General features: G+C 41.6%; 2 protein-coding genes across 2 annotated transcripts; one reads left to right on the plus strand and one right to left on the minus strand.

Annotated features, from left to right (window-relative positions):
* The first annotated feature begins 593 nt into the window (after positions 1–593).
* hmces (5-hydroxymethylcytosine binding, ES cell specific) lies at positions 594–6337 on the plus strand. The gene is made up of 7 exons (XM_039016784.1): positions 594–710; positions 4023–4237; positions 4385–4528; positions 4653–4844; positions 5107–5261; positions 5375–5564; positions 5783–6337. The coding sequence occupies exons 2-7, from the start codon at positions 4049–4051 to the stop codon at positions 5981–5983; spliced, it is 1071 nt and encodes a 356-aa protein (XP_038872712.1). The 5' UTR covers positions 594–710; positions 4023–4048; the 3' UTR covers positions 5984–6337.
* A 785-nt stretch (positions 6338–7122) lies between these two features.
* On the minus strand, positions 7123–14371 carry LOC120065088 (ras-related protein rab7-like). Its single transcript, XM_039015803.1, has 6 exons — positions 14025–14371; positions 10348–10410; positions 10097–10223; positions 9759–9977; positions 9531–9659; positions 7123–8626 (listed from the first exon to the last, which is right to left on the minus strand). Exons 2-6 carry the CDS (start codon positions 10398–10400, stop codon positions 8531–8533), a joined length of 624 nt encoding a protein of 207 aa, XP_038871731.1. The 5' UTR covers positions 10401–10410; positions 14025–14371; the 3' UTR covers positions 7123–8530.
* Between the last annotated feature and the right edge of the window lie 262 nt (positions 14372–14633).

Here is a 14633-nt window from a genome sequence, read left to right on the forward strand (position 1 = left end):
GGAAGCAAGAGTAATGTGTTGGAATGGAAAGTGGTGATCTTGTTTGAGACCACAGGTCCTCATTTACACCCCATCTGACTAACCAATGCTGTAGAGAAAGAGGTGGGTGAAGTCAAATTAGCTCGGTTCATTGGAAATGGTAGATTGTTCATATTTTGTGGTAGCCAGGGTCAGCAAGAGAAGATTCTGAAAATGCTTAATTATTCATTGGAAGAATATTAAAAGCCATGTCCCAGGTGCTTATTCTAGTTTGAGGGGAGTCATCACTGGGGTCCCAATATATATGTCCATAGATTATATTAAAGAAAATGTGAACGGAGGAAGAGTCATTGGGGCCAAAAGATTGATCAGTAGGAAAGAGGGTCAAATAAGTGAAAGTTTATCAGTGCTGCTGAGGTTAGAAGGTTTTGCCTGGAAAAGTAAAGATTCCTTAGTTAAATGTCAGATAATTTGTCCCATCCCCATTGCGGTGTTTTAAATGCCAAATAATGGGACATGTAGCTGTACAATGTTAAAGAAGGAAAATATATGGGCAGATCATGATTGATCGTACATTCCATCACAGTAGGTAGCGACATGCACAACGTTTGTTTGCGTACCGCCACGATATCAGAAGAAGAATAACCATCTGAACGCGCCCTCTGACTTATGCTGCAGTGACTGGCAAGTCGAGACGAAGTCCAGTCCTAAACAACAGAAGTTTCACAACGGTAAATCACCACTATGTAAATACTAATATTTGGTTCTCCCATTTTTATCGAAAGATTTGTCAGCTATCTGAAGTTGAACCGTGGCTTCCTAGGCAGTTAGCCGAAAATAAAGTTGCACGGTTTACTTGGTAGCTAGCAAGCTAAGCTAACAGAGCTAGTTCACGTTACTGGTAGATCGATATAGCTAGCTATTAGCTAATGCTTCTTGAGTCACCTTGGAAAATGTTTAGTTTGTCAGTTCGCATACCCAATGCTTTCCAGAATATACCGAATGCTTGCCAGAAGATACCGAACCTACTGTTACACTTGTTTACACTGAGCTGCACTATCATTGGGGTCGGAACTAGCCAGCAGATCCAACCCACTTGCTTACAGCTGTACTAGGGTCTGACAGCCTTCCTGTGTAGATTAATGCCATATGTCCACCAGATACATGCATTTTGCCAAATGTCTAGCCCACATTTTCTGTACTTCATGACCTTTGCAAGGTTGCAGAACGGTTTGCAGCATAGAGAATACCATTTATTATTCGCCTATTGACCTAATTGTTTCATAAGATGGCAGAGCTACCAACAGACTGGTGCGCACAATGGCATGTTACAACAATGAATCTAGTTTGTTTCTATTCTTTCCACTCATCTCTAGCAACATCAACAAATTGAACTGGTTGTTCCCATATAGAGTACTGATTTCAAATCACTTGCTCTGCGGGATGGCATGCTAAATTACGCACTGAAAAGTGCTGTGTGTATTAATTCTGTACTGCGTTCTGTTGGCTACCCAAGTATAGTAATGATGAATATTCTTTGTCATTCTTACCAGAGATTACTTTCCAGTCATTCAGCTAGTATCTTCTCCTCTCTAACTACACAATTGTCATCATAATTTGGCCTCCGTATGGTGCAACCCCTGCCATGGGACACTCATAATGAACTTCCATTTGTACCACTGCACGGAAATGCAACTCACGAGTTGAAAAAATTGAATGCATGCGGTACACAGAACTATGGCATCCCAAATGTAGCATTGCAGACTGCTCCATTAACAATGAATAACTTCCGCCGGAGCGTGAAGAGTTTGATGTATCTGGTGGACATTAAGCTAAATAGGAATAACCCCCTTTTTCCCCAAAAATTAGCCTAAAATGACATAAATCTAACTGCCTGTAGCGCAGACCCTGAAGCAAGGATATGCATATTCTTGGTACTATTTGAAAGGAAATACTATTTGAAAGGAAAGGAAATGTAAATTAATATAGGAGAATATAACACAATAGATCTGGTAGAAGAAAATACAAATAATATATATATTTTTTCTTTCTACCACCATCTTTGAAATGCAACAGCAAGGTCTCAGATTTAGCCATCACTCTGGTTGTAATTCCGATGGTGTCCACAAGATGGCAGCAGTGTATATGCAAAGTTTCAGACAGATAACTATGAGCAAACTACATGACATTAAGTCACCCAGGTACATTTGGGCAAATCGTGAAGGAGACATTTACATTCACATTACATTTTTCTGCAAGAATATCGTCAAATCTGTATACTTGGACTTTGATTTAGCTTTTCCAGTATTAGTAGCCATATTATAAGTTCAACATTTGCAAAACACCCAGTTTTCATAACTCTCCATATTCTTAGAATTTTTGTCCAAAAGAAAAAGGCTTGCTGTCGCACAAGGTTAGCAGCAACATTTTGCAACATATACTGGGTTTCATACTCCCGTAAAGCCCAGCTTATTGGCTATCTAGCTAGCTTTGTTTGACCCCGATTGGTGCTTATTTGACAAAGTGACAGTCAATCAAGTGAAGACCGCCCACGTCATCTGCGTGCCATGAAGGCGTCGCTCTCTGACCAAATGTGGTGTCCTATAGGATATACTACACTCCTAATGATATAGTGAAGTCTGGTTACGTTCTAGGATCTCTGAGGAATAAATATGAATGTTATTTGACTGGTTGAAATATGTTTAGGGTTAGGTTTTCACAGATTCCTTTCTTTGCAAAGAGAACGAGTGGAAATACAAAATCGATCGTGCGTGCTATATGGACCTTTTTTAGGATATGTAAAATTATTTTTATCTAACTAAACGACACTTCATGTTATCTCTGGGACCCTTTGGATGATAAATCAGAGCAAGATTTCAGAATGTAAGTACACATTTCACCTTCAGAGGTGAATTTATCAAACCTATCGTGGTGAAAGAGTGTTTTGTTGTTAGGAGCTCTCCTCAAACAATAGCATGGCATTTTTTCCCGCAGTAATAGCTACTGTAAATTGGACAGTGCAGTTATATTAACAAGAATTTAGGCTTTCAGCTGATATAAGACTTGTATGTACCGACATTTGTTGTTTCTCTAAAATCTGCGATCGTGACACACGGCGCTAAATGATTTACAACTGTCCCGTTGACGGGACGCCTATCCCTAAGATTTAAGACACTGTGGAGCCTGCGCAAGATATGGCTTGGAAAACGTACCACAATCCAGGGGTAAGAAATGTGTTGTACTATGAATTGTTACATTAACCCAACTGTTAAACCGAGAAGATTGAACGACTGCTGTTTTCAAGCAGTCGTTCAATCTTACCTGTGTCACAGCTGTGTTAATAGTACAATTCGGAGTATAACACATTTATCATCCCTGGATTAAGGTACATTTTCCGAGCCACATCTCGAGCCAGCTCTGCGGTGTCTTAACCTATACATGAAGCCTGTTCGACCCTAGTGCATCTGTAAGCAAGCAGGTCGGATCTGCTGGCTAGGTTCAGAAAGCAATCATGGATACATTAAGACAGAGCCAGCACAAGATATTGGTTGGAAAACGTACCTGGGATGTCACTGTACTGTAAATTGTACCTCTATCCACACTGCTCTATCGAGATTGATATACTGCTAGTTTTCCTGGGAAACTGCCCATTCCGTCCTCATACTAGCTAGCAATAGCCACAGCAGCCATTATGGAATGTTGCGTTGAACAACAAAAGAACTGATTGGCTGACACTGCCATTCCATAATGGCTGCGGTGGCTACTGCTAGCTAGCAAAAATGAGCAGTTTTTAAATCTTCTCGATGTATCGTTGTGACTTGCCTAGTTAAATAAAATTGTGGAAATTGGTCAAATTTGGAGTATATCTCATCCCTGCATTGAGATACATTTTCTGACCCATATCTCGCACTGGCGAGATAATGTTACCATGATTGCGTTCCGACCCCAGTTCAGTTCAGTGTAAACAAGCGTAATGGTAGGGTCGGTATCTACTGGCAAACCCAATGCATGCATTTCATGACTGCATGTTGTTATTTCATCAGACTGTACTGGGACTACTGGGCTGAGGATGTGCGGGAGGACTGCATGCACCCTGGCGGCAGATGAAGTCAGCCGCGCCTCCCAGTACAGAGACCGAGGAGGGCAGCGTCGACAGCCAAGGTGGAAAGACGGAGATTCTGATAAGTACCGACCTTCCTACAACAAGAGCCCCCAGTCTTTGAGCCCAGTCTTGTTGTCCCAAAGACATTTTGTTAAGGTAAGTATAGTTGTGCAACTGAAGCAGATCAACTGATCCTGGCCAGGAGGGCTGGATGTTTCTTTTGGGGGGTGTCATTTGCGCCTTGCCTGGAGGAAAAGATTTGTGTATTAACCAGGTGGTCCCCATCCAACCCTTTTCTCTCAGAATGCCCCAGTGGATGAATGTGTGCTGGCAGTGATGCGTTGGGGCCTGGTGCCTGCCTGGTTCAGGGAGAATGACCCAAACAAGATGCAGTATAGCACCAACAACTGTCGCTGTGAGAGCCTGCTAGAGAAGAAGTCCTACAAGGTGTGGAGTGAGTTTGATTAATCTCCACATGAAATGCACATAACTCATTGTCAACAGGGACAGCATGCATCCTCAAACGGTTTCCATGTGTATTAGTGAATGTTTGTGTACTACTTCATTTCAGGATCCGATGTTGAAAGGACAGCGCTGTGTCATCCTGGCTGATGGCTTTTATGAATGGAGGAGGCAGTTGAAAGACAAGCAGCCCTTCTTCATCTATTTCCCCCAGACTCAAGGACCTGTTCATGTGAAAACAGAGGACCAGGAGGATCCACAGACATGCAGTTCTGAGGAAGGCTCTGTAGACCAGAAAGAGGTGAGCTGCTGACACACATGGACCATGCATCACTGAGCAAACACAGAAAACTGACAACATTCAGAGTAAGATGCTTGAGTCTGATTACACTGATGATATCCCCCATCCTCTTCCCCTTTTCCCCCCCTCAAAAACACCCTTTTTGACTCCATTCAGACCCATTTGTGATCTTTCTCTGTTTTTAGTCTGCAGTACTTAAATAATGTGAGCATTGCCTTTTGACCATATATACCTTGCCTGTTTGTGTGTCTGTCTTGTGTAGGAGGACAAAGGAGACCATGAGTGGAGAGGATGGCGGTTGCTGACCATTGCAGGACTGTTTGACTGCTGGACTCCCCCTAGTGGTGGAGATCCCCTCTACACCTACACTGTGATCACTGTGGATGCATCCCCTAATCTTCAAGGCATCCATGACCGGTAAGGGCCTCAGTCTCAAGCATTACTCTCTCTTTGAGTAAATTGAGTATGTTCTGTGTATATGAGAGTTTGTGTATGATATAGAATTACCAATGATTGTGATTGACATACAGGATGCCAGCGATTCTCGATGGAGAGGAGGAGGTCAGAAGATGGCTGGATTTTGGTGAGGTCAAGTCATTAGATGCCCTTAAATTGCTTCAGTCCAAAAATACACTGACCTTTCACCCTGTCTCCTCATTTGTCAACAACTCTCGAAACAACTCCCCTGAGTGCCTGCAGCCAGTGGATCCTCAAGCTAAGGTACAACAGCTTGACCTCACTATGTACCCATATTTGAGATGTCTGATGTTCCAATCATTGAATATCTCATGATCATTAGAAAGGTGGTCCCAGACTGAACACTTCACATATTTACTAAAAATCTAGATTTAAAACCTAAAGAGAAAATCTATAATTGGCTCCATACAATACTACTTGTTCCTCCCTGCCTCCACTTACCCCCTCGTCACCTTCCCCAGGAGCCCAAGCCTTCAGCCAGCAGTAAGATGATGATGGGCTGGCTGAAGAGCAGCACGCACCCCAAGAGGAAAGAGTCAGACACTGGGGAAGTCAAACAGGAGGGGCACACAAGAGAGACCAGGCCTGAGAAGCAGCTGAAGACTGCAGGGCCTCTCCAACAGTGGCTGCAGGGAGCCAATAAGAAACCCAGGACCAACTGAGTGGGACAGAAACATTGACTGACTGAAGAGAAAGGGAACAGATTGAAAAATGTAGACCTCATTGTCTTGATATTGCGGTGTGTTGATTGATGTGGAAGAGAGGAAATGGTTTCTGATTATTGTTATATTTGTCTGGTATTGGTTAAAGATAGTTATTCAACATTTTTCAGATTTTGATGGTTCTGTCATGTGTCCTCCTTTGAAAGTGACCAATTTTGACATTTCTGTACGAGCAGTAGACCGAAGAATAGAAATACAGAGTGCCCCTATGCAAAACTAAAACTGTCAAATGTATTCCCAAGACTATACTATTGATTATATACTGAACAAAACTATAAACCCAACATGCAACAATTTGAAAGATTCTACTGAGTTACAGTTCATAGAAGGAAATCAGTCAATTTAAATAAATTCATTAGGGGCTAATCTATGGATTTCACATGACTGGGCAGGAGCACAGCCCTGGATGGGCCTGGGAAGGTGTAGGTCCACCCAATCAGAAGGAGTATTTCCCCACAAAAGGGGTTTATTACAGACAGAAATACTCTTCAGCACTCCCCCTCAGGCGATCGGGCTGGTGAAGAAGCTGGATGGGGCGGTCCTGGGCTGGCGTGGTTACACTTGGTCTGTGGTTGTGAGGCCAGTTGGATGTACTTGCCAAGTTCTCTAAAATGAAGTTTAAGGTGGCTTATGGTAGAGAAACTAAAATGTCAATCTCTGGCAATAGCTCTGTTGGACATTCCTGCAGTCAGCATGCCAATTGCACACACACTCAACTTGAGACATCTGTGGCATTGTGTGACAAATCTGCATATTTTTGTGGCCTTTAATTGTCCCCAGCACAACGTGCACTTGTGTAATGATCATGCTGTTTAATCAGCTTCTTGATATGCCATGCCTGTCAGGTGGATGGATTAGCCAGGTGGTTTCACATCTGGCTGTGATGGGGAGTACCGTAGGGCGGTGCACAATTGGCCCAGCACCGTCCAGATTTGGTCATCATTTAAAACAATAATTTGTTAACTGACTTGCCTGGTTAAATGAAATAAAACAATCTTGGCAAAGGAGAAATGCTCACTAACAGGGATGTAAACAAATTTGTATACAACAATTGAGAAAATAAGCTTTTTCTGCATATGGAAAATTTCTGGGATCTTTTATTTCAGCTCATGAAACATTGGACCAACACTTTACATGTTACGTTTATATTTTTGTTCAGTGTAGTAGAACTGTGTGTATGAGCCTTGATAGTCACCTATGCTTTACATGTTCTCCTTGCAGAAACACACACATTCTTTATTCAATGACTTTTATCAGTTCCTTGAAACCCCAAAAACATTTTCAAACAATGTAGATGAAGTCACTTCATTAATATGATTAATGCTAACAGATTTCCCCCATATTTTTTGTATAATTTAAATAAAAAGTTGTGTTCTCGGTCCTCTGATGCAATTCAAATACTAAACATAGTAATAACAATATACAGACAGAAGATCTGATCAGTTAAAAGAAATATCAAGCACTTATCAAATCATTTGCCACCTGAGCTATCAGCAGATATGGAAACTGACAACATACATGGTTTTTGCCTACGCAAAACAATTGACAGACTTAAAGATTTGCACATAAAGTCTTGCAACAGTTGCCAGTAAAAATAAGACAAGAAACAATAACTAATAACGAGTCATATTTATATGCTTGAAAAATCTCTGTCCCCTCCCCCAGCTGTATCAGATAGGACGTCCTCCCTTTGATTCTCTACCCCTTGTGTCAGGTCGCAGAATGATGACAACAATTTGCTGCTTGACTTTCCCCATTGAGAAACAAAGCATGTGTAGGGCAGTTAGGGGACATCACTGAAGTTGGGGAGCAGAGTTCAAATCCACACTGCCTCTTCAGCCTCGACTTAAAATGTGGGTTTATATTGTGGCTCCAAAATGAGGTGTCAAACAGGATTTTAATAAGTCTACATGACAAAGTGCAAAAAAATGCCTTGAACAACACACTCGTATGTTGGACTTGCTAGGTCACTTCCAAGACAATTAACACATGTATCTTTGGGCAGTACATTGGCATGACACACACACACATATACATATATATAAATTAGTCATTCTGATCCTTCACAACCTCCTTTACCACTGGAACTAACCCCCCCTTTAAAATGTCATAGGATTTTATTTCTGTATGTATGCGTGTGTGTGAGGTTGGGTGGTGCCATGGAAACAATGTTGTCTTTAAAAAGGTATTTGTGTCATGAGACAGTTAAGGGGGAAATACTAAGCAGATATCAGGTTAATAAATGCTCTAATATCCATCTGGGTGTTCTTTGGGCTTGGAGACTTATCTTGAGAGTAAGTGTGTGATGTGTACACTGGGGTGTGAGTGCAGCATGTGTGTAAAGTATACTTTTCGAGCAGAACTCGCATCTACGAAGGCCAGTGATAATATTGGGCAAAGGGGAGCATACAGTGAGGCATAGGGTTTAGACAAGGCAAGACAGGGTAGAAGGGCTGACAGTTGCACCCCAGTAAGTCTGCTAGGACCTCAGCAGCTGCAGGCCTCCGCTGATGGCTTGGAACGTTCGTTCCTGTCCAGCTTTATCGGTTCAGGGAACTCATTGTACAACTCCACCTCTGTCTCCTAAAGGGAGAAAAAGACGAGATGGCGTTAAGCTTTTTTGTGTGACTTCTTGATGGAAATCAAGACGTCAATACAACAACTTGGGGAGTAACAAAAAAACTATGTCAGATCTACTTGGGTTTTCAATCCTCAAAGAAACATTCTACAAACTATATTAAAAAGAAATGGGAGGAACTTAACATTGAAATAACTGATGAAATGGTTGAACATATTAGAGACTCAACAAAGCTCCACCAACTCAAGGTCATGGAGAGAATTCTGTTGGAAGAATGTTATACGTTTCTTCATAACGCCTAAACTGAAATCAAAACAGACTGGCTCCCTACATCCTTGTTGGAGAGAATGTGGTCTATTGAGGATGGATCACTCATATCTTTTGGACTTGCCCCGCAATCGAAACTTACTGGGGAGAAATAAGATCTAACATTGGAAAAATAATGGGATTTGACATAGAACAAACATTCATTTCTTTGTACTTGGGTGAAATACCTGATAACTTACACAATAGAGAAAAGTACCTCTTGAAGGTCCTACTGGCAGCCAGTAAAAAGGCTATCACTAGGAAATGGCTACAAAAAGACCCTCCCACAGTGACACAATGGATAGACATTGTAGAAGAAATACACCACATGGAGCGTATGCCCTTTGCTTTAAGAACACAAGAGGAGAGAGGTCAGGAATACTGGGAAAAATGGGTTTTGTAGGTCTAATTCAAAGACGTCAATGTAACTAATATGATGAAGGTGTGATGTGCACTGTAACTGCCAGTTATTTTTTGTTGTTCTTTTATTTTACTTTATTGGTACTTTCTTTGTGTTCCTCAATAAAAACAAAGTATAAAATTACTGTCAATACACACACGGCATTCAGCTAAGCTCTCATAAGCTCCCTTCTGATCCCCTACCTGTTTAAGAGCATTGCGTGCAATAGTCTGGAAAGCCTGTTCAACGTTGATGGCCTCCTTTGCGCTGGTCTCGAAGTAGGGGATGTTGTTCTTGCTCTGACACCAGGCCTGTGCTCGTTTAGTCGTCACCTGCCAGATACAGACAAAAAGCAGCCGTCATTCTCTGAAGGGACTCACAAGCTACTTACTGTCAGATGCTCTGGTCTCAAACGCTACATCTGGATCCACCTGTCTGTTCTCCAGGTCAATCTTGTTGCCTAGCACCACGAAGGGGAAGTTCTCGGGGTCTCGGGGGCTGGCCTGTATGAGGAACTCGTCCCTCCAGCTGTCTAGGGTCTTGAAGGTGTTGGGGGCGGTCACGTCAAACACCAGCACGCAACAGTCTGCCCCGCGGTAGAACGCCACACCCAGAGACTGGAACCTCTCCTGCCCCGCTGTGTCCCAGATCTGTGACAGAGCACAGGGCTTACATGTTTATGAAGAACAATATAATATAGGCCTACCCATTGATCTGTACTTCAGCACAGCACTTGTGATGTAACGTGATAGTATCCCTTCCCCAGTACCTGCATGGTGACAAGCCTGTCGTCCACCATCACTTCTTTCGTCAGGAAATCAGCTCCAATTGTGGCTTTGTACTGGTTACTGAACTTCTTATTCACATACTGGTTCATCAGGGAAGTCTTCCCAACTCTGACGAGATAGATTCAGGTCAGCAACAGATATGACAGAGTGATTGGTAAACAAATATATTTTGTAACCTTCTATGATAACAGAGAAGACGTGTAAGTGGCTGTGCAAGGTACAGGACACTCACCCAGAGTCTCCCAGAATGATTACTTTAAGTAGTACTTTCTTCCTAGACGTCATTGTGCCACAGCTGGGAAAATAGAAGGCGCACTCAATTAGAATGGTGGACTGACCATGTAGCATGGCTAACATTACCTTCATACGGTCATCCTCATTGTTATCATGATAAACACAGTATAAAAGCAGCCTATAAACACAGGCACACAGTCTATAAAGCATGCTGCCTGTCACCCCTGTCCCCAGGGTTAAAAAGCACTGCTGTTTATGCTCTATGATGCAGGCAATATTATAATAGGCAAGTACTGCAAATACTATAACACGTCTTTGTGCCATGGACTACTTTGACCAGCTGCCAGCTCACCCTCACCGTAGTCATGTGGTCCAAAGCTAGTTGTCCAGTCATGGGGATTACGACACACAGACACTGGCATGCCCGCACACAGAGACATTCAGGAACACATGTAGGCTATACACATCAACACACATAACAGCAGGCCAAAGGTAAAACGTTATACCACCTGTCTGTCAATCAAATGTGAAACCACAGCCCGTTAAAAGTTGCGATTGGCATCTGGCAGTGTGTGTTGAAATGCTCTGAGTAGGAATAGTTCTGGGAATGTAACCAAGTACAGTTTGTCCCTCACTAAATAAGAAACAACAGACTCGTTTTTAAAAAACTCTGCCTTCCCCTCCAACATGTTCCTCTATTTTCACTTGTATATGACTCAGGTTTGGGAGAGGAATGTAGGCTTAACGTAAACCAGAAAGGTTTCAACATGTGAAGGCCAGTTATGAGACTTGATCCACAGACAGCGAGAGTGGAATACACTATTCTTCTTGATAAAGCATCTCTTGCTCTCACTGACCAACATTCTCTTAACAGCATCACCAGATCTACCCCAAATAACAAATTCACAACATTTAGGCTAAGTAAGGCTGCTGTGCAGAGCCATCATTAGCACTGCTTCTCTCTGTCAAGGAGCCTCACCCTTAATGGTTACCCCAGCATTGAAACAAAGCAACCTTCATTTCAACTTACATTTATTTCAAGCAACACAAAGTGACAATGAGAGTCCTCTTAAGAATTCCGCATTGACGGTAATATAATGTGCCGTTCAGAGGGTGGAACATCAACTAAAAGGAAAGTTAAGACTAGACAGAAGCAGCATACAGGAGCTCATAAAACGTGACTTTATTCTCAGAAAGCAAAAACCATCTTAAATCAGTTCACGTAACAGACACCAATTTATAGGAACTCGTCAGGCATTACTAATCAATCATTAATATTGCTCAACTTTATAAATACTGCACCCTCAACTTCAAAACTCCTTTGCTAGTTATACAATCATGTAATTAAGAAAATTGCTGGAAAGAAACAAATTATTGTTTTATTGAATAGGATATCATTGCTACTTAACGTGGATCCAAGTTCAGTTTTGAGATCCACTGGCGTCGGAACTGTGACAACGGGAAACCTCTCCCTGCTTTGCTCGATGGGATATGTAGTGATTTTGCCAACAAAGCCAGCTGAGTACAAGGTCTTGTACCCTTAACCTTCTTAAATCTGACTTTATTTATGAGTAATCAAGCAAAGTCACAAGTTAATTGACATGAGAAAACTCAAGAAAATAGCAACTCTACAGAGTGCAATGACCACAATGAATGGCTAAATTACTTCTGGACACGAAGGGTCCACGGAACTCCTCCTCATCACTATATTCCGATCCTTAAAAGTAACGACATACAGTATCAATTCCATTATTGGTTTCACAGTAAAATGGTTTTGGTTCCAAAAAAATCTGCAGACAAGCATGGAAAACACCAGGATAGTATTGATTCCCTATGACTGACTGATTGATAAAGATCATGGAATAAGGAAACAAGCTGTCAGGAGGGGCCAGAAACACGATGACATAGGCAGCCTAAATTTCAAAATAAGCCAGGCTCTTAAATGCATTTTCATTGCTGCAGTTCTTGCACAAGCAGTTAGTTACTCAGTGTCTCATACTATCCTCAATAGTAACAAAAGGTTGCACCTTTAAAAGACAGTCAACATCCACTACCTCTGCTCTTTCATTTCAATCATGGGCTATTGAAAGCAAAGGGAGCCAACACTGGACCTAAACAGGACCATGCAGTTTGCATTAGGCTAAGCTTTGAGTACTGAATCTTACATCTAGAAAACAACACCAAGAATGATTTATTGCTTAGTGCTACCCAGATCCTTGGGACAGCCATACCCTTACCTAACCCTTACCTTAACCATTTTAAAATGTCAATTGGGGTGACGTCCCAAGGATCCCGTTTAGACTATTCATTAGTCGGATTGTATAGCAAAACATTTGGTCTGTTGCAAAACGGAAATCATTTACTTCAAATGGAAAACGTTTTGCAACAAAAACAATTTATATTGGACAAATTCCGGGTAGGTCCCTCCCCGTTTCATTCTGTTTGCTTCCTAGAATAAACGCGTAATGATTTCTGTTGCAAAAGTTTTGCAATTGCAACAGAAGAAACGTTTTGCAATGGAATTCGACTAATGAATACACCCCTAGTTGGCCAACTAGGTTAGCTAATAGTTAGCTAATGTTTATTAGTTGCTAGCATAGTCATAGTACTAGGCTAGCTAGCTAGCTACCTAATAATTACAGATGAGCACATCATACAACACTAACGTTAGCTATTTTACCAAACAGGTTAGCTAAATTGACTAGCATTACAGCTCTAGCTAAACTCTGGATAAACTGTCTGCTTGTTTACTAATGCTAACGTTCACTATTATATTACATAGCCGGTATCATATAATTAGAATACTCAAATTTAATAGGATCTCTATAGATGGGTTGGTAGTTTAAGAAACAAAACTGACACGGTCCCAACTATTGGACAAAACAGACAGGGTTGGTTTAGATTGTTGACAACATGTAAACTAGATTTACTCTCAAAATGTTTATTGAAAACAAATACATTTGCACAATGAGCGCTTGTCTCAAATTTACAGTTGTTTGTTAACTAGCTAGCAAAAGTCAAATACCTCAAAACAAAACATGGTATCAATAAGAAGATACAATGAGACAGCTTCTTGTCATTGTTGACAGCTATCTGACAGTTATCAGAATCACAACACTTCAGCATCATAACACAATTTCCGGCCACATCGATGCGCACGCATACTTAGCGTGACGTTGTCAACCAACCCGAGTTGAGTAAGTTTAGTCAGCTAACTTCACCCCTGAAGGGCCTCGCTAGTAAGTTAGCTGGCTAATATTAGTTATTGCTAGCTAGAACATAGCGTAACTATCTATACGTGTACAGAGCCATGAATTTAGAAACGTAATACTAAACAGTTACATGGCTCTGGACGCATACTGTTAACGTAGACATTAGCTAGCAACGCCATTTGACATGTAACGTAACGTTAGCTAGCTAACTAACTAACTAACTGCACAGTGAATTGGGACAGAACTATAGATTGAATGACATACAGAGTAGAGAAACATTCGTTACCTAGCTGAATTTAAACAGTGCACAGTGAGTGGCTAACGTTAGTGCCCAACGCGGGGACAATCGACCCGTTAGCTAGCTCAGTACTTGGTCTCGTCTTACTAGCAGGCTAATTGGTAAACATAAAAAATATATATATATATATTACTGCACAAAAAGAATATCGGCAACAATTCTTACCTTGATCAACCAGAACCAAGGGATGGTATATTAAAGAATGTCAAAATGGGCCTTTCGTCCTGCTGGATGAAAAACAGATGAATTCAATTTTGTCTGTCTGCCCCCCCAACCTAGGTTAGCTGGATAGCTAGGTTGTTGCCGAGATCGGACGGAAACTGGCTGGTGCCACCAGTGGTGGTTAGTTGCAGTCAGAACGCACGTCTCTTTAATTATAATGCAATACTACTTGGTGGCCACCTGTGTTTCCAAAGTAAGAGCAATTATTAAGCGAAAGGAATCCCTGCTTGTTTACTTGAAGAGGGCCTATTTCTTTCTTTTTCAGTCTCTTGTCACTTCCTCCAAAACAACTGTGTCAGCGATCTTTGACATCAGTTGTTCGTGAAGACACTCCCTAAACCCGGCCCTCTTTGTATTCTGGTTTATTTTCAGGTCCGTGCAATTAGGGATCATTGGGACGCCCCTACCCCCATTGAAGTTGACATTTAAAATGGTTATGGTAAGGGTAGAAGTTCGATTAGGGACGTCCCAAGGATCTCGGATAGCTCTGACCATTATTTTCATCAACAACAACATTTGTTCAGACAGCTAGTGTAACAGTTTAACTTTACG

The sequence above is a fragment of the Salvelinus namaycush genome, chromosome 20, assembly GCF_016432855.1.
Source record: "Salvelinus namaycush isolate Seneca chromosome 20, SaNama_1.0, whole genome shotgun sequence".
NCBI classification, from domain to species: domain Eukaryota; kingdom Metazoa; phylum Chordata; class Actinopteri; order Salmoniformes; family Salmonidae; genus Salvelinus; species Salvelinus namaycush.

Coding starts and splice junctions, on each gene's coding strand:
- hmces (XM_039016784.1), top strand. CDS start 4,049: ATGTGCGGGAGGACTGCATGCACCCTGGCGGCAGATGAAGTCAGCCGC. Junction 4,845..5,106: donor GCTCTGTAGACCAGAAAGAG/GTGAGCTGCTGA, acceptor TGTCTTGTGTAG/GAGGACAAAGGAGACCATGA. Junction 5,262..5,374: donor CTTCAAGGCATCCATGACCG/GTAAGGGCCTCA, acceptor ATTGACATACAG/GATGCCAGCGATTCTCGATG.
- LOC120065088 (XM_039015803.1), bottom strand. CDS start 10,400: ATGACGTCTAGGAAGAAAGTACTACTTAAAGTAATCATTCTGGGAGAC. Junction 10,224..10,347: donor ATCATTCTGGGAGACTCTGG/GTGAGTGTCCTG, acceptor CTATCTCGTCAG/AGTTGGGAAGACTTCCCTGA. Junction 9,978..10,096: donor ACAGGCTTGTCACCATGCAG/GTACTGGGGAAG, acceptor GCTCTGTCACAG/ATCTGGGACACAGCGGGGCA.